We start from the raw sequence: 20595 nt of genomic DNA, 5'->3' as shown, positions 1-20595 counted from the left end.
TTAATATTAAAACCTCTCATTGAAAAGAACTTTTTCAATTAATGAAAATAGTTGAATCCCAAGTGGTGCTTTTACAATTTAGTTTTTTGTCTTTTTTGTATTGTTTGTTTTATGTATTTTGCTGGGTTTATTTTTCTTTTTTGTGCTGCATCAGTTCTTATTTACTACAAACGTGAAATACTGGGTTTCCAGTTTTATATCTTCATTTCTTCTCCATTCTACATTATATTCTTCATTTATTCTACATAATAGTAAAGTTCAAAAAACTTAAATAACAATTTATTAAGTTATTAATTCAAATAAACGTAATCTATTAATTCGCATAAGCTATTGATTATTAATCACACATATTCATATCTCTTATGGACTAGATAGAAAGAATAGTTACCTTGAAACAGGAAATCCTCGGTATTTTGATCGGGATTTTCTGACGCCCCAACTATGTCAAACGGACTTCTTCCAGCCAACATCTCAAAGAGCAGGACACCCAAAGCCCACCAATCGACACTGGGAAGGCAAAAAATAAAATATTACCGTATGATGAAAAGTTCAAAAAAAGAAAATAATCTGAAGCCCCAAATAAAAAAAAATGTTGAATTATACGACCCAAAGGGACAAAGGATAATGACCGTCCAGAACCATTGATGCACGCCAGCCAGGCTGCAGATCAAACTTGCAGCATCTGGAATCGAACACGAGCTTTCGTATTACCAAGCAGTGATCAATCCACAGTGTTATCACAGGGTAAATGACACAACCAATATTTCAACTCATTTTATGTTAAGGGGTATCAATATGGGTTATTTAAGATTTATTTATAATATTTGTTATATATTTATTTATATTATGTTAAGGGTTATTTTTTCACAGGGACAGGCAGCCAGGCTTTAAACCAACCTTGCAGTAGCTGGAATCGAACATGAGGCTTCGTATTACCAAGCAGTGATCAATCCACAGCCCTATCACAGGGTAAATGACACAGACAATACTAGTTACATTTACTTAATCTACTGAAGAATTGTCCCATTCCAAATTAAACCTTTCAACTCATTTTATATTAAGGGAACTCATTCTTTTCGGATTCCGTACCGCTACTGTCGAATTCAAACACCTTAATTTACAGCAAGTGTTATATGTGTCTGAACCGAACGTACCCTAAGGAGAGATGTACGTACCCTAAGTACGTACGGAAAGAACGTACCCTAAGGAGAGAAGTATAATCCAACAGGTCATCTTTTATATTTAGATGTTATATACAGGGACACCAGATCACAAAAATGCAGGGGGAAGAGGGGACAAGGATTTTTTTCAAGTTTTTACACAAAAATATGTCTTAAAAATCCATGGAGGAGGGGCATATTTTTCAATTTTTTAAACCAAAATACGAAAAAGAAGGTATTTTTTGAAAATATAGGGGGAGGGGGGCAATTCCCCCTTTCTCTTTCCAATTTGCGCCTCTGATTACATTACTGACTGTGCCTAATCTAGCCATATATACAACATTTTTGCTACAATAAACATTGACTGGGAGTACCTAACCTTACATTTTAACTTTTAGTAACAACAACCTTCACAGACAATATTTTATGCAATTTAAAATTTATATGCAAAAGTTAATGCAGATTTTTTTTTTAAGGACACCCTAGACGGCCAATCATTTTGATCAAAAGCTTCAGTCAATCAATTGATTATAACATGATTGACCGTTTAGGAATCGATTGAGTCATTCAAGCTTTCTATCAATCACCGTCAACCCCTGACTCAAACGTCAAACAGGTTCCTAGATGGTCAATCATGCTTTAATCAATTGATTGACGGAAACTTTTGATTAGAATGATTGACCGTCTAGGGTGTCCTCTAAAGGTAGAACCAGACACGTAAAATTTTCTAGAGAGGTTGAAAAGAAGCCCTCAAAAGCTGAAAGGAAATCCATTCAGAAGCAAAAAAAGGAAAGCTTTTTACATCCAATAAATCCAGTCCCTCCATCCGTTTATGCACCCCTCTCCCACGAATTGTGTTTTTCATAATTACTATTGTTATATAAAAAGGGAATAGTTTTAGTAAATGTAACGTTATAAAAAAAGAATGCACTCCAGTTATAAATATTTCCAATTAATGCTTATAATTCTATAAGTCTTAAATAGTGATAAATGATCCTGTAACAAAATGAAACCCCTTGTCTATATATGGTATCCCAAGAGTAGCAATCAAGGATTGTGAGTAATCAGCACTGGTTACTTGTGAGTAATTGGTAGAGGGTATATATAGGTATCTGATAATCCTAAATCAAAAACTTCAGACCTAATAAAAATTGATTAAATATATTTTTTAAATAAATTATATTTATATAAAAATAATTTATAATAAAAATTTATAAATAGATCTATAAAAAATTGAATCAATATAGGCGGGGAAATATTTATAAACAAAATAAGTTTATAAAAATTTATGCTGCAATTTTTAGGTCTGTTCTAGTTAGCTGGATCTGTCCATTAATATTTAATATATTGAGCCAAAACTTTTTTTTATGATATCTTTATTAGCTTGTTCTCATGGAAAGAACATTAATTTTTCCTTCGCAACATCGATTGAGGCAGAAAAACGCCAGGGGAAGCGGAAAACGCTAGATTAAACGGGAAAACGCCAAATGAGATGGGAAAACACCAGGGGAAGCGGAAAAACACCAAGTAAGGCCCAAAACCCTAGGTGAAGCAAAAAACACCAGGACCAGCTGCAAGAGAAAGAAGAAAGAGAACATGAAAATACAATCAACCTTATAGGAAAGGGTTGAAGAAATTCAACTTGAAAAATACCACGTCTTTTCCCGAAAATCTTATAGGAACCCATTCACCCTTTCAGGATTTAGTTAAAATCCATGCGTCAAGTCCTACCTTTAGTTTTCACTTCGCTATACCTACCTTGCATCTTGTTGTTTTATTTTAGAGTTGTGTTTTTTCAATCGTTTTCAGCACTGCGGATAATATCTGCAGTTTATTTTCCTACTGCCGTTTTTTCCAGCACTGCGGATAATATCTGCTGTTTCTTTTCCTACTGCCGTTTTTTTTTCAGTACTGCGGACAATATCTGCTGTTTCTTTTCCTACTGCCATTTTTTCCAGCACTGCGGATAATATCTGCGGTTTCTTTTCCTACCGCCTTTTTTTTCCAGCACTGCGGATAATATCTGCTGTTTCTTTTCCTACTGCCGTTTTTTTTACCGCCCAGCGGATAATATCTGCCGTTTGTTTTCCCACAGCCGTTTTTTTCAGCACTGCGGATAATATCTGCAGTTTCTTTTCCTGCTGCCGTTTTTTCCAGCACTGCGGATAATATCTGCAGTTTCTTTTCCTACTGCCTTTTTTTCCAGCACTGCGGATAATATCTGCCGTTTCTTTTCCTACTGCCGTTTTTTTCCAGCACATCGGCTAATATATGCGGTTTCTTTTCCTACTCCCGTTTTTTTTACAGCACAGCGGATAATATCTGCAGTTTATTTTCCAACTGCCGTTTTTTTTCCAGCACAGCGGATAATATCTGCAGTTTCTTTTCCTACTGTCGTTTTTTTCCAGTACTGCGGATAATATCTGCTGTTTCTTTTCCTACTGCCGTTTTTTTTCCAGCACAGCGGATAATATCTGCAGTTTCTTTTCCTACTGCCGTTTTTTTTCCAGCGCTGCGGATAATATCTGCTGTTTCTTTTCCTACTGCAGTTTTTTTTCAGAGCTGCGGATAATATCTGCAGTTTCTTTTCCTACTGCCGTTTTTTTCCAGAACTGCGAATAATATCTGCAGTTTCTTTTCCTACTGCCGTTTTTTTCCAGCACTGCGGACATTATCTGCAGTTTCTTTTCCTTCTGCCGGTTTTTTCCAGCACTGCGGATAATATCTGCAGTTTCTTTTCCTACTGCCATTTTTTCCAGCACTGCGGATAATATCTGCTGTTTCTTTTCCTACTGCCGTTTTTTTCAGAAATGAGGATAAAATCTGGAGTTTATTTTCCAACTGGCGTTTTTTTCCAGTACTGCGGATAATTTCTGCTGTTTCTTTTCCTCTTGCCGGTTTTTTTCCAGCACTGCGGATAATATCTGCAGTTTCTTTTCCTACTGCCGTTTTTTTCCAGCACTGCGGATAATATCTGCAGTTTCTTTTCCTACTGCCGGTTTTTTCCAGCACTGCGGATAATATCTGCGGTTTCTTTTCCTACTGCCATTTTTTCCAGCACTGCGGATAATATATGCAGTTTCTTTTCCTAATGCCGTTTTTTTTCAGCGCTGCGGATAATATCTGCAGTGTCTTTTCCTACTGCCGTTTTTTTACAGCACTGCGGATAATATCTGCAGTTTCTTTTCCTACTGCCGTTTTTTTTCCAGCACTGCGGATAATATCTGCAGTTTCTTTTCCTGCTGCCGTTTTTTTACAGTACTGCGGATAATATCTGCAGTTTCTTTTCCTACTGCCGTTTTTTTCAGACCTGCGGATAATATCTGCAGTTTCTTTTCCTACTGCCGTTTTTTTTAAGAACTGCGGCTAATATCTGCAGTTTCTTTTCCTACTGCCGTTTTTTTCCAGCACTGCGGATAATATCTGCAGTTTGTTTTCCTATTGCCGTTTTTTTTTCAGCACTGCGGATAATATCTGGAGTTTCTTTTCCTACTGCCGTTTTTCCCAGCACTGCGGATAATATCTGCAGTTTCTTTTCCTACTGCTGTTTTTTTCCAGCACTGCGGATAATTTCTGCTGTTTCTTTTCCTACTGCCGTTTTTTTCCAGCACTGCGGATAATATCTGCTGTTTCTTTTCCTACTGCCGTTTTTTTACAGCGCTGCGGATAATATCTGCAGTTTCTTTTCCTACTGCCGCTTTTTTCCAGTACTGCGGATAATATCTGCTGTTTCTTTTCCTACTGCCGTTTTTTCCAGCACTGCGGATAATATCTGCTGTTTCTTTTCCTACTGCCGTTTTTTTTTCCAGCACTGCGGACAATATCTGCAGTTTCTTTTCCTACTGCCGTTTTTTTTCAGCACTGCGGATAATATCTTCGGTTTCTTTTCCTAATGCCGTTTTTTCCAGCACTGCGGATAATATCTGCAGTTTCTTTTCCTACTGCCGTTTTTTTCCAGCACTGCGGATAATATCTGCTGTTTCTTATCCTACTGCCGTTTTTTTCCAGCACTGCGGATATTATCTGCCGTTTCTTTTCCTACTGCCGTTTTTTTCCAGCACAGCGGATAATATCTGCTGTTTATTTTCCTACTGCCGTTTTTTCCAGCACTGCGGATAATATCTGCTGTTTCTTTTCCTACTGCCGTTATTTTACAGCACTGCGGATAAAATCTGCTGTTTCTTTTACTACTGCCGGTTTTTTCCAGCACAGCGGATAATATCTGCAGTTTCTTTTCCTACTGCCGTTTTTTTCCAGCACTGAGGATAATATCTGCAGTTTCTTTTCCTACTATCGTTTTTTCAGCACTGCGGATAATATCTGCTGTTTCTTTTCCTACTGCCGTTTTTTTCCAGCACTATGGATAATATCTGCAGTTTCTTTTCCTATTGCCATTTTTTTCCAGCTCTGCGGATAATATATGCAGTTTCTTTTCCTACTGCCGTTATTTTCCAGGACAGCGGATAATATCTGCTGTTTCTTGTCCTACTGCCATTTTATTCCGGCGCTGCGGATATTATCTGCAGTTTCTTTTCCTATTGCCGTTTTTTTCCAGTACTGAGAATAATATCTGCTGTTTATTTTCCTACTGCCGTTTTTTTCCACCACTGCGGATAATATCTGCACTTTCTTTTCCTACTGCCATTTTTTCCAGCACTGCGGTTAATATCTGCAGTTTCTTTTCCTACTGCAGTTTTTTTCCAGCACTGCGGATAATATATGCAGTTTCTTTTCCTGCTGCCGTTTTTTTCCAGCACAGCGGATAATATATGCAGTGTGTTTTCCTAATGCAGTTTTTTTACAGCACTGCGGATAATATCTGCTGTTTCTTTTCCTACTGCCGTTTTTTTCCAGCACTGCGGATAATATCTGCAGTTTCTTGTGCTACTGCCGTTTTTTTCCAGCACTGCGGATAATATCTGCTGTTTCTTTTCCTACTGCCGTTTTTTCCAGCACAGCGGATAATATCTGCAGTTTCTTTTCCTACTGCCGTTTTTTTTAGCACTGCGGATAATATCTGCTGTTTGTTTTCCTACAGCCGTTTTTTTCCAGCACTGCGGGTAATATCTGCTGTTTCTTTTACAATTGCCGTTTTTTTCCAGCACTGCGGATAATATCTGCAGTTTCTTTTCCTGCTGCCGTTTTTTTCAGCACTGCGGATAATATCTGCTGTTTCTTTTACTAATGCCGTTTTTTTCCAGCACTGCGGATAATATCTGCAGTTTCTTTTCCTACTGCCTTTCTTTACAGCTCTGCGGATAATTTCGTGAGTTTATTTTCCTATTGCCGTTTTTTCCAGCACTGCGGATAGATTATTCAGTTTCTTATCCTGCTGCCGTTTTTTTCCAGCACTGCGGATAGTATCTGCTGTTTATTTTCCTACTGCCGTTTTTTTCCAGCACTACGGATAATATCTGCAGTTTCTTTTCCTACTGCCGTTTTTTTTCAAGTTCTGCGGATAATTTCTGCAGTTTATTTTGCAACTGCCGTTTTTTTTCAGCGCTGCGGATAATATCTGCTGTGTCTTTTCCTATTGTAGTTTTTTTTCAGAGCTGAGGATAATATCTGCTGTTTCTTTTCCTACTGCCGTTTATGCCGTTTATGTTTATGGTGTTTCCAATGGTAAAGTTTTCATTTCGTTCCAACACCATTTCTGAGGGTTTTACGCTCTTTTTTGAAACTCCAATAAATTCAGTTTTGCAGCAAGTTTTACCATTAAGATTAACCGAAATCATAGGTATCCTGAACAGCTTTAAATGGCAATTCTTCCTCACTTGACAGTTTTTCTAAAACAATTTTTTTTAAGTTTTCAGTAACTATGGGCTAGAATTCGTTGTTTATCATCACTGCTTCCCATGCGAAAAAGTTATTGTTCTATTTGCTCAAATGAGGTATTGAAATTCTCCTAACCGAGGTCTTCGGTTATGAAGATTCCAATGATGCAGTTTTCATTTTGACCTTACACCATTTTTGAAGAGTTTCAGGATTTTTCAAAATCCAAACAATTTTTTTTCGTAAGAAATTTTTACCATTAAGATTAATCTAAATAATAGTTACCAATCCTAAGTCAGCTTTGAAGGGCGATTTTTCCTCACTTGCCTTTTTTTAGTACGTTTTTAAATTTTTGGTTACTATGGTATCGAATTCACTGCTTACTAGGTTGCGGCACACCCCACAATTATGATGATTGGCATTTCGCTGGGTTACGCTATGACGGCGATAATCTTTATTTCAGACGAGCGTAGGCTTCGTCACTTATCAGTTAACCGTACTTTGTTACCAGAATGGTCAATTACCTAACAAATTCTTTGTTCAAGGACATTTTTGACAAATCAAATTTCTGTTTCAAATCATTTTTTAATCATTATTAATACATAACGCTTCAATCCTTTAACATGGATTTAATAGAAACTAAAAAACTACTAAGGACCAATTCACAATGAAAGTTCACCGATATCGAGATTTAGCTAATGTTAATTTGAGCCAATCAGATTTTCCAACAAATTTTCTAATAGGCTGAAAAATTTTATGAAAAATTCTGATTTGCTTAAATTAGCGCTATCTAATTCCCAATATTAGTAAAATCTCATTGTGAATGGACCTTAACGGTACTGACGGTGCAGCATTGCGACGCTAAACTATTTTTCTTTAACAAACTTATTCTTAATTTATTAGAACTGGCAATCAATAACAGATCTTTGTTTATTGACATCTGACCTGAAATATCCAACATGTAGGAGTATTCTTTTATTCATAAACAATTTTTAACTGAACACAAAAATGTTAGGGCTAGGTTAGATGGGCCTGTTAAAGCTTTTCCAATGCAAATACAACAGGGGCGTCCCGAGAGGGGGGGGGCCTCGTCCCCAAATTTTTTTGGCATTCGGTAAAATTTCGGCAGAAATTTTGCAAAATCGGCCAAAATTTAGCAAAATTCTTGATTTCTGCAGAAAATTCGACATAAATCAGGTAGCAATTCGGAAAAATTTACGAAGATCGCCTTATTTCTATCTTAGAGTTTACGTGTTTAACAGGTTTTACTCAGTCACCACTGGACGACCATCGGGTTATACTCCGTTAACCTCAACAAATGAAAGTGTTTTAAAGTTTAGGCACTTTATCTACGCTCTAAAATAATACTCAAGTGCTCAATCAGATGTTTGACTCTTGAGATATTATAATCATGTCGTTTTGACATGGACGCACTAAAAGTCTTTCGACTTAGTTCAATATCCCACTCAGCATTCCATGCAAATTTCAACTTAATACCGTTAGCTGTTCCAAAGATATTTCAGATACCTCTTTTTGACAATCTAGATACACGACATAAATGTATTTTCGATAGTGTTTGCTTTATGAGTGTTGCAGCAACATTTCCCCTATAAAAATTATCTTTATCTTTAGCTTCTTTTTTATAATTTCTATAAAGCTGACAAAAAAGTTTTAATTCACAATGAATTTGCTGTAACAACACCGATACTAATCAATAGCAGGCAATTTTAGAAACTTTATATGAAAGTTCTGGACCTATTTCAAAGAAATAATATAAGACACTGAAATTTTCATTTAAACTTTTTAATTTTGAATCAATTTTTTTACGAGAATACTCGCAGGAAAAAAGCTTACTTTTAGTAAAGCTTTAATCTTGATTTAGTCTTTTTTTACCTGAAAAGTGATAAAAATTGCTTGCATTTAGGAGAATTACTATATGAATAAAATTTTTGGTAACAAAATATAAGGACGATTTCAAACAAAATTTTTAGGGACTAGCGATAGTTATTCTCCATTTAGTGCCAACATAGTAAGTAGTCAAACATTAGGTACATTTACACATATTCATATAATTCATCTAGAAAGAAATTGAATACATCACTTGATGCCTTTTTATGCTCTTTCTAAGTTGAATAGTCGCTTCTGAAAACAATTCCGTTTTGAGCCTTTAAAGCGGCTCAAAATAGCCTATAATAACCAAAAGTTTAAAGAAAAAAAATTCAAAGAAACTGTCTAGTGAGAAACAATTGCCACTGGTTGCTGATTCAGGAATGGTAATTTCAAATTTCCCTAGTCTTATTAGTAAAATGCTATTTTGAAAATAACTTTGTAAAAAAAAAAATTTAATAGCCTGAAACCCCTCCGAAAAGACGTCACAGCAAAACAAAAGTGCATCATTGGAACCATCTTTGTTGAAAACTCTAAATAGGAAACTTACAGCCCCAATCTTGAACAACAAGGAAAATGAAATTTTTGCATAGGTCGCACTGATGCTTCCTCTTTTGTTTTTCTAATAAGGGTACTGTAATATCATAAAAGTAGTTGTAAATCTTTGAATCATTTTTTGGTCTCCAATTACCTTCAAATGGCTCAAAGATCATTGAATTACCCTTAGTCTATGCCTGTCTATCTTAGTTCTAACCTAGGATGGATGATAGACCATCATCAACAAGTGAAATTAATCATTTTCATGCAACTTGGAAAAAGTTATGCCAGCTTTACCTCTCAAACAGACTATCTGTTTTGGCTTTTCTCTAATTAGCCATGGCTTGGCTCTCAAGTCTTTCATCATTTTCAGTCCGTTGATTTTTGAATTATCAACTTAGTGGGAGTGATGAAAGACTCGAGAGTCAAGCCTAGTTTTAAAGCTGGTTTTTATATCTAATTAGTTTTTAACAAATTTTTTTAGTTTTACATCACAGTCTAAAAACTGTAGACAAGGTAATAAGTTACATTTTGAGGTCCCACTAAGGGCAACTAAAATTTTGGAAGAAACAGCTAGCGAGAAAAATAAGAAAGATAAAATAAAACTATCAAGCCGTAAAAAGGATAGAAAGAGAAAAACATGTGGCTATAAAAGTTAGAAATTGATGGAAAAAAAACAATCGCTACGTCTGGTGGTAGACAAGGTTCAGATGCGCGAGATGACTAAGTATATATTTGTATATATTTTCCTTTGTAGAGAAAAATAAATATGCATTAAACTCATATTGTCATAGGTATTTATACCTGAAGCTGTATTCCTCTCCTCGCAGGATTTCTGGGGCTATGTAATTTGGAGTCCCACAAAAAGTAGATGTTGTATCGCCTGGTCGAATACCCTCTTTACACATACCATAGTCAGTGAGTTTAATATGCCCTTCATGGTCCAACAGTACATTATCCAGCTTCAAATCACGATAAATAATACCTGGAAGTACGTCAATTTTGGTCTATCATACGAATAATGCCAGCAACCAAAACGATTAAAGACCAACTTTTAAAAAAGTGATTAAATATATGAAAACAAACATTTCTAAAACAAACATAAATGATCTAGCTAGATAAAACAAAATATCTATATAATACCCATGGAAAAGACATCTGTCTAACATAAAAAATGGGAAAAAGTTCTGTAAATCAAAAAGACAACTAAAATTGGTCAGTAATGCACTTCACAAATATTATATCTGTTACATTTTTTCCCTTTTTGAAAAAGAAAAATTATAAATTTAGTTTTGAAAAGGAGAGGAAGTAATACAAACAAAAGTGTTGCCAGTTATTTGGTGAGTGTTTTGGAGACTCACACACAGTGGCGTAGGAAGGAGAGTGGCAGTCCACGGATATTTTCTTAGGAAACAGCAGTAACTATAGGAAACTAAGAGACAAGGGTCGGCAGTAAAAAAAAGAGGAAAATATGAACATCATGAGCTCACTAGGGTAATTCAGGAATGTCTTTCGTAAATTTTTTTCTTTTGGGAAAAGATGGAATGTGTTTAGTGCAAATTTTGCTTTACGCAAGGCGAATCTGTAATTCGTAAACGTCCCATTTAAATTGGTCAAGGAACCGTTGGGTTACGTAAGATCTGTGAGAATGGGCATTATCGTAGATCAGAACGTTTCCATGCCTCTTCTTCTTCAGCCTGTGTTTTCTTCAGTTTTGGATAGACGTTAACAAGTTTCTTAATAATAATCTACGATAGTTGCTGTTCCCGGCTGTATTAACTGCACAAGCAATACACCTCTTTAATCCAAAGAAGCAGTTGCTGTAGATCTTGCGGCTGTTCCATTTTTGGGGAGAGGGGGGGGGGAAGGTTTGTCTGAGAAGTTTTTGTGCATCTATTATTGTGCATTTTTGAACATGTTATCAACTAATACTAACATTTTTGCCGGTTTGGTAATAGTAAATCCAAACTGACGAGGAGTTAAGCAGACCAACCATCATAATTCACTCCAAATCCGCTGTTGTGCATTTTCTAACATAATGTCATGTTATCAACTGACATTGACATTGTCATCGGTTGGTAGCAGTGATTCCAAAATGGAGAAGAGCTTAAGGAAACCATCACAAGTCACTTCGAATTTGTTGCTGTGCATTTACGAACATGTTCTCATGTCATCAACTGACACTAACATTGTTGTCGGGTTTGTAGTAGCGATTCCAAACTAACAAGGAGCTGAAGTAAATCTTAAGAACTCACTTCGAATCCGTTGTTATGCATTTTCAACCATGCTGTCATGTTATCAACTGAAACTGACATTGTTGTCGGGTTGGTAGCAGCGATTCCAAACTGACGAGTAGCTTAAGGAGACCGTCACAACTCACTGCAAATCCGGTGTTATGCATTTTCAAACATGTTGTCATATTTTGGAGTTCCCGGAAATCGTCACATCTTATTGGCGATAATCGCTACTGGCAACACTCCTAAGGAAAGAGTATTACTAAACTTGTTCACAGATACGACAAATGTCTCAATCAGTAAGGTAATTATCAAGAGAATTAACCTTAATTGCATTTTACTTTTGACCATTTTTTTTTTTTATTCCCCCATCTTTCTTTAGAGCCAATCAGAGATTGAAAAAACCTTGTACATTTATTTATTTTCAATTTCTGTCTTTTTTTATATCCAGTAAGTTAATCTTACATAAACCAATATAAGAAAATCTTTTTATATTGTCACAATTTTTTTATCAATTAATTTTTATAATTTTTAACTAATTAACTATTTTTATAATAGTTTGATAGTTAACATAGTCACGATAAATAAAATTCAAAAATAAACCAAATTACAACACTCACCTCGTTTATGTAGAAAATTTAAGGCCAATGATATCTCAGCAGAATAGAATCTGGCATGTTCCTCAGGTAGGCGGCGCTGACGCTGCATATGATACATCAAATCCCCACCCCGAACAAATTCAATAACAAAGAAAAGACGCGAAGCAGACTGAAAGCAGGAATGAAGACCAACAAGGAATGGATGATTTGATGCTGTTTCAAAAACATGTTTCTCAGTTTGTACCCAATCAATATCCTGGAAATGACCATATTAAAAGACAAATATTTGTCGAAAGAAGTCTATAAAGGTAAACATACAAGGGTAAAAGTTGAGAGAAGAGGTAAAAGTTTATGAAGAAAAATGTTACAGAACATTTTACAGTAATTGTCACCTCATCAAACTTTTCTTTTTTATGGTTGTAGGTGTTCATAGTGGTGCAATAACCTACTATAGTAGCCCAATTTTGGATCCCCTTTAGTGGAGCCACAGCCAGTACCTACCATTGACAAAAAAAGGCCCAGTTAATCGATGAATCTCACTATGACCTTCTTGTCTAAGGACTGTCCTCAGTTTTGACCAATATGTTTTCGTTGTACGAACGAACCCACTGAAACTACTAGAGGAACTGTTTTAAAAGTGAAAGAACCCAGAGAAACAGTTTCTATTTCTCTGGAGACAATCTTTTTTTTTTGCATGTTCGGTTTCATTAAAAAACTTGTTTACTATCTGGCTACTGCGTTTCTCAATAGTTAGTCCTTTTTATCCCTAAATTCACAGTGCCAGGTACAATTAAATATCTTATTCACCGCTAGTCTTTAATCGAGGTTTATAGATGACTATTGAATCTTTTTTTTTTTGAAAGAGTCAACAGAGAAACTTTTAAGGATTCCTTCCTTAGGAAGATCATTCCAGATCAAAGTGCAACGTCGGATGAAGCTGTTCTTCAAGTACTCTGTTCTCGGCTTTCCACCCACACGATGATTGGACCGAGCTGTGTGCCTTTATGTCTGTATTGTTAGTTGGACTATTGGGGGAACAATACGAGAAAGCTCTAGAGAAGGAGATGAATTCAGGTACTTGTAGAAAACAGGCATCGACGCTACATCAAACTTCTCACTAACAGACTAAAGAGAGTCGTGAGGAACGACTAGATCGGCCCTAGTAGCCCTATTTTAGATCTTTTAGAATGGCGTCAGCAACGTTTCCGGAGCACCAGCATACAGCGAATATCCATACTCGACATTGGGTCTGATGCAAGACTTTTAAAAAGGGATGATCGAGCAGTAGAAGGTTTTTGTAGCAAAGCGTTATCACCAGCTTTCTTGCGCACGAGGTTCTCATCCGACCAAAGTGAGTGTTCCAAGAGAGATATGTGGAGAAGTAGACTCAAAGGAAACGAAGCTCGTCGACTTGCTTTATAGCTTCGTATTATCCTTTTGAGGAGCAATGATACTCTCCAGCTATATACTCTCTACCTTAACCTTTGGCTAGAAAAAGCGTTATCCCCTTTTAAATTTTATTTCGTTTTTTACCCTTTTTCATCCTCATTTAATTTAAGTCCTTGTCATCTTTTCCTTTCTGATCTAAATTTCGTTTTTAACCAAACCTGTGGCAACGTGGAATTTGTAACGTGGCAAAGACGAAGTATTTTCGCGTTTCGAATGCCAGAACAAAAATGAGCGACATTGGGAATATATATATATATATATATATATATATATATATATATATATATATATATATATATATATATTCTAATATTTTTTCCTCTTTCCAGTAGAACCTGCTAAATGATATATTTTCCATAAAAAGTCTTATAATATGACCAGGAGTGGCCCTAAAATCGCCACTATTTCTCAGATCAAGTTTCAACAGCAAGATATCCATAACTGAATACATCTGAAGATAACTATAGCTGGAGAGCATCATTACTCCTCGCATATAAGGTTTTTGTAAAAAAAAGAGGTCCTAGTGCCCTTTTTAAGAGTCAAAATGATCGGAGTGATCTCCTTTAAAGGAAACCTTTAAAGGGGCTAATTCAAATCAAAATTAAAAGCTCTAGCGCCCTTTTTTAGAGTAAAAAGAAATTGGAGGGCAAACAGCCCTCCTCCCAAGGCCATTCATTTTTCAAACAGATCAAGTCAAAATTTTGAGACGGCCAATTTTTCAGCACAGTAGAACGGTTCAGCAACTATGTCTCTAGGGATATTGTGCATGTCAATCCTCCCCCTCCTACAATAATGTAACTGGCCCATTTATTTTTACGCTAATTGTTGTTTTGAAATTATATCAAAAGGCACTGTTTGTGGTTGCCAATAAGAAACCTCAGCATTATATCGAGAACAGCTGGGGATATTAAGTTAAACTTTCGGGGCTTCTACTATTACTACTTCTGCTCTTAGAAATTAAATAAATAAAAAAAATACAAGTGTATCCAGGTTGTCAAAGAACATAAATAGAATAAATTGGGAATGATAACAAGTTTTATTTTTCAGGTCAACTTGAGGAGGTATAAAATTAAATTAAACAATACTATTTGTATCCGGAACAAAAATTGTTGAAAAATTTTCTCCAACATTCAAATAGCAAGCCAAACTATGGATTCTTATAGAAAGAAAAAAAGAAAAGATTTAAAATATTATTTTTCCATGAAAAAGACTATTTCAATAAAAACGAATAGAAATTAGTTTAAAAAGCCTTTTTCACAAAAGAAGTTTTTCAAAGAAAATTAAAGATCTCTATTAAGCCAAAAATGAGCAGAAATAAAGTCAAATAATCTTCAAAACGTAAAACTACCACATATCATTATCAATAAATAAATGAAACTCAAAACGAACAGAAATTACAATAAATAACCGAGTCAAACTCAAAAGGAGCAAAAATTAACACGAGTAAGGCTGAGAACCCCCCTGCATTCTCAAGACCAGAACGTAATTTGCATTTTACTGAAAAAAAAATACATTTTATATGTCTTAACTTTTTTTACTTTAATGAAAAAAATATTAAAACATTAAGGAATAAATATCAGTATATTTATATTAAACTGACAATCCACGGTCATTTTTTTTTTTTTTTTTTTTCAATAAAGTGTTTTGTGGTGTTTCAGTTGCATTTATTTACTGATGGTGATTTGTGGTAGTTTTATGCTTGGAAAATTATTTGACTCAATTTCGGCTCATTTTTGGATTAATGTAACTCTTTACTTTTCTTTGAAAAACTTGTTTTGTGGAAAAAAAATTTAATTAATCTCTGCAAAAATCCATTCTGGGTGTGAATCTCATTTTGAGACGCCGAGAATGGGTGTGCCACTTGCCCTTATTTCCGACAATATTCGGTTAATATCTTATAGCCTACTCTGCAAGGTGTTCTGGTAATACGAATTCAGACACCTCCCTCCATTAATTCCCCACGAGGCACATCAGGTCTTTATCCCCAAAAGCAAGAACTAGGAGACTAGCATTTGCCTTCTACAAAGTTTGGTTCAAATCTTGCCACCTTTTCCAATAAATGGTTTAACAACATGACTGATCCCTTAATCTCCTCCCCTCCCCCCCCCCCCGCAGGGAATTGATTATGTCAAAATTCCTGAAAAGCACAACTAGGACGCTTCCTCTAACTTCCAAAAAAGTTTGATTGTGATCCAATAGCCTCTTTTGGTAGGTGTTCTAATCACAAAAATATATTTAGAACTCCCTCCCTCCACATAGGGACCACCAAGCAGAGCACTTACTCTTAATACTACTACAACTAGGGTATTAGAACACTACTACTACTACTACTAACAACAACTGACTGCGGCACCAAGCCGCCTGAGGCCAACAGAGTTGCGGACGCTCCTCCTCCGTTTCAATTTATTCAAAGCCTTTTAATCCTCTAAAGAATTTCCAATTTCCCTTAAATCCTTCCTTACGACCTCCTCCCACCCATTCGGGGACGATCCATTTTTCATTTGGCCCAAGATGGTTGGCCAAAAAGGACGATCATTGGCAATGTGTTTCATCTACAGAACATGCCCTATCTATCTCAATTTTTCTCTCATTATAGCCCTAGAAAACTAAAGATACATTGACTGATCAATGATACCCTAGGGATCATTGATCAGTCCCTGGAGTTGTGTTTTATTTGTGTGTTTATATTGAGTAAAGTCTAACTTCAAAAGTTCAAAGGAATAAAACCGCATTTTTTGTACAGCATAATGTTTTAAATATGTTCAGTCAGACGGGTGCCCAAAACAATCAGCAAACAATTTCTCTGGAAAATATCTAATAGATTCTCCTTCTTAGAGTACTTATATTCTAATTCCATCAAAGTCGAAACTTTTAACATCAGATCCTATGATTGGCAGATTTGCTTTACCAGAATTATTTCCTAGAAGTCTATAAGAGATGCAAAACCTAGCCTCAGATCACAAAGGGTCAATTTTATTTTTTACCCGACATCGACGCAACAAAATCACTAAGAACTTTAATGTTTATAATTTATGACAGCTTATGGCAGTTTCTTATATTTATGACAGTTTTTTTTACTTCTTATTAAAATTATTGAGCAAGATAAAAATAGAAATGGCTTAAATTTTTTTCTAGAGAATTACTGGACATTTTGCATTCTTCAAAAAAGCATTTCTGCCGGTGTCACGATCCATTTATTGAAAAACTTCATCGTTACAGGACTGGACATCGTTACTGATCATTCCTGGACACCTTTTCACCACCAAAATAACAAAAACAAACAACAACAGTAAAGCAGTAGAGTTGCTCCGCAACATAATTAGGCCTGCGATCTTTATAAAAGCAACAAGTATTTGCAATAAAAATTGTTTGTCATAGCTATCCCTCTTTTTGGCGGTTTCACAACCAAAATAAGAAAAACAAACAACAACAGTAAAGCAGTAGAGTTGCTCCGCAACATAATTAGGCCTGCGATCTTTATAAAAGCAACAAGTATTTGCAATAAAAATTGTTTGTCATAGCTATCCCTCTTTTTGGCGGTTTCACAACCAAAATAACGAAAACAAACAACAACAGTAAAGCAGTAGAGTTGCTCCGCAACATAATTAGGCCTGCGATCTTTATAAAAGCAACAAGTATTTGCAATAAAAATTGTTTGTCATAGCTATCCCTCTTTTTGGCGGTTTCACAACCGTCAAAACAATAAAAATTTATTAGTAAAACTTGATCCCACGGCCCCCAGTACGCTACGATAGGCTACGACAGTATCACAGCGCCAGTTGACTGTGCAAGACGCCGCAGGTTCGAGCCATCCTGGTGGTAGATTTTTATAGAAAATTTCCATTATCGTCGCTTCACCTCATCTGATATTTTATGAATCGTGCATTAATCCTTCAGAGGTCATTCTGACACATCTAAGAGTTGAGGTTACGATAATAAGGCTATATTACAAAAACTGATTATTAATTTGAAAATTGATTCCGAATAAACCAGTATAAGCACGCAGGCAGAGATGAAGGGTTACTTATTTCAGGTCCGTGTATTTCATTCTTGGTCCCACAAAAGAAGTCCTTTAATTTCCCATATCTTCCATATAATTTACCTTTTTGCTTGTTTTTCAAAACTGTATACCTCCTTCCCTAAAAAAATTCCACGTAGACACCTGTAAATCAAAATAATAGCGATCGGTTAGGAAATCGACAGTAAATACCTACTTCATCATCCGTGACAAGTTCTTTTTTTATTACTTTCATGGCATAAACTCGTCTATTCTTCCTTAATTCAACAAGTAATACTTTGGCATAAGATCCACGACCAATAACTCGAACCAACTCAAAATCTTTGATTGAATACTGACGCTGAGTTCCGGGTTCAAGAGCTTCGTCTGGAAAAGAGAGAAAGAGAAACTAAGCAAGAAAGCAGTTTTTACAAACATCTTAATGTAGAAAGTTAATGTAGAAAGCATCTTAATGTAGAAAGCTAATGTAGAAAGCATCTTAATGTAGAAAGCTAATGTAGAAAGCATCTTAATGTAGAAGGAATCTTAATGTAGAAAGTTACTGCAGAAAGCGTCTTAATGTAGAAAGCTAATGTAGAAAGCATCTTAATGTAGAAGGAATCTTAATGTAGAAAGTTACTGCAGAAAGCGTCTTAATGTAGAAAGCTAATGTAGAAAGCATCTTAATGTAGAAAGAATCTTAATGTAGAAAGTTACTGCAGAAAGCGTCTTAATGTAGAAAGCTAATGTAGAAAGCATCTTAATGTAGAAAGCTAATGTAGAAAGCGTCTTAATGTAGAAAGCTAATGTAGAAAGCATCTTAATGTAGAAAGAATCTTAATGTAGAAAGTTACTGCAGAAAGCGTCTTAATGTAGAAAGCAAACTAGTTATAGCAGAAACACGGTATTGGTAGTCGCTACGAAGGTAGTCATAGTAGGAATGACACACAATTAAGTTGGACCTCTAGATTGCAAGTAGCCACAGATTGGTAATTAACAATCTCATAAACCCTTAAATTACTATTTTTTGAGAATGAAAGATTTACTTATAAAGTATAGCAACCAAAGAATTTATTCATATTAGAAAACTTAATGTCTATGTTATCGTGAATGTCCGAAATCTGGTTAATGTCGACATTCGCCGGTGCATGTAAGAAATTCGTTTTTCTCTGCTTGGGTTCAATTAGCTTCGCGAGTACTCTTTTTCAGTCTTATACAAGCTTTGATGGTAAAAGTTAAAGTTAGGTTAGATTATGTTAGTTTAGGTTAGATTATGTTAAATTTGGTTATAGCAGAAATGGGTTAAAAACCTAAGCTAAGCTAACCTAGTCTAACCTAACCTAACCTGTCATCATCAAACCTTGCATTAAACTGAAAAATTTGACTGGCAACGCTGACTAAATCCAAGCAAAAAAAAGTATTTCGGACATTCACCAGTGAATGTCAACATTCACCAATTCCGGACATTCACGGTAAAATGCAAACTTAATGCATATTGATTTTAGCCGTCTAAATTGTAATAGCATCCTTTGAAGAAGGGAAGGGAAAGGTATTAACCCTTATTTTTTATAACTGTTCTCAAAACGAATAAAGAGAAGGGGTTGGTAGGTTTTTAAAAGCGAGTAAAAAAAAGATGACTCGTTTATTAAAAAAAAACTTTTAAAAAACGCATCAAAAACTTGTTTATTCTCATTTTTGTTACATTTTCATGAGTCAAACAGTTTTTTTCAGGGGGGGGGGGTTCAAAGCCCCGAGCCCCCCCCCCCCAAGATACGGCCTTGAAAATTGGGGGGAAGTCGAGAAAATAACTCAAATAAAAACTGGCTTCATATACAAGCGAACCTGATTTTGCTAGTTACGATACATTAAGTAAAATTTAGCTAAATTACACACATATATATCTTTCAGAATTTAGTGATTAAAGTTATAGGCACAATATAGGTTGAAGAGCAGAGGCGTTTTTGGGAGGATAAATATTACTTGGCAACAAACATCTCCAGAGCTTTTATTATTACGCCGATAGACTTGTCATAAGCACATTGTGCTTTGCCAAAATTACTGTCTTTGCCAAAATATAGGCTTTGCATATTGTGTTTTGCCTAAATTACTGTCTTTGCCAAAATATGTGCTTTGCATTTCTATGAGAACAGCGGGAATACTAAACTCATACCCATTTGGTATTTCAGTTGACTATTGAAAATTTCATTCGGTACTTGTATGATAAACCCCCTACCGCTCAAGTTGTTCATTCATTAACGCATTATAGAAGCTTTTTTTTTCGTTAGTTTCTTTCAGTTTAGCGTGCGACGAGACAAAAAGAAATGACAGAATAGATGGAAAATATATAATTTGGGCTATATATTCGTACATTAGGGGGGGGGGTAAAGTATTTGGAAATTGTGAAGTTAGAAAAAAATTCTTAGTACATAATATGGAACAGAATAGAATAGTTTCATTTATACAAACAATCATAGCTTAGAATAAAAACTCCAACTAAATGGCGCTAGTACTTACAACGAAACAAGAAAAAAGAAAAAACACGAGACTAAAACGTGTTAAACATTGACATGTAAAAAGGAACGAACAAATTAGCAAAACGGTTTGTTCTTGGAGTAGGCAATTTCAGTCTCACTTCATTAGCTGACCTTGTGTTTATTTTATTCCTCATAACTGGTGGTAGAATCTCTCTGTGTTTTTCACTGCTAAGAAGAAATTGGCCAAATTTGCAGTCAAACCTAAACGACGTTCGTGAAAGGACGGTAGTTGTAGGACAGATAATGCCTATTCATAACTTACTGAAAGAATAGCTTTAAAGGCTCTTTTTTGTAGTGACTCAAGTTGATCGCATAGGTAACTAGTGTTGTTGACTTGAGGGCCCTATACAGGGCAGGCATACTCGAGAATTGGTCGGATGTATGTAAAATAAGCCATCTTAAATTGGGACAGAGAAAAACCGAAAT

The 20595-nt window shown here is 35.5% G+C and overlaps 1 protein-coding gene across 2 annotated transcripts in view; it reads right to left on the bottom strand.

Moving 5' to 3' along the window:
- Nucleotides 1-20595, bottom strand: part of aPKC (protein kinase C iota type) — a 104971-nt gene that overhangs the window by 23057 nt on the left and 61319 nt on the right. For both annotated transcript variants that reach the window (XM_089090444.1, XM_089090445.1), the window contains exons 8-11: nt 17853-18022; nt 12211-12445; nt 10161-10341; nt 389-507 (exon numbers count right to left, since the gene is read on the bottom strand). In XM_089090444.1, the coding sequence (XP_088946570.1) occupies nt 389-507; nt 10161-10341; nt 12211-12445; nt 17853-18022 (705 nt within the window). The remainder of the gene's footprint in view (nt 1-388; nt 508-10160; nt 10342-12210; nt 12446-17852; nt 18023-20595) is intronic.

Source organism: Artemia sp. Qi Xiang Cuo, chromosome 6 (genome assembly GCF_049724085.1).
Source record: "Artemia sp. Qi Xiang Cuo chromosome 6, ASM4972408v1, whole genome shotgun sequence".
Taxonomy (NCBI): Eukaryota; Metazoa; Arthropoda; class Branchiopoda; order Anostraca; family Artemiidae; genus Artemia; species Artemia sp. Qi Xiang Cuo.
The sequence above is the reverse complement of the archived record's forward strand: the minus strand, read 5'-3'. Positions and strand labels throughout refer to the sequence as shown.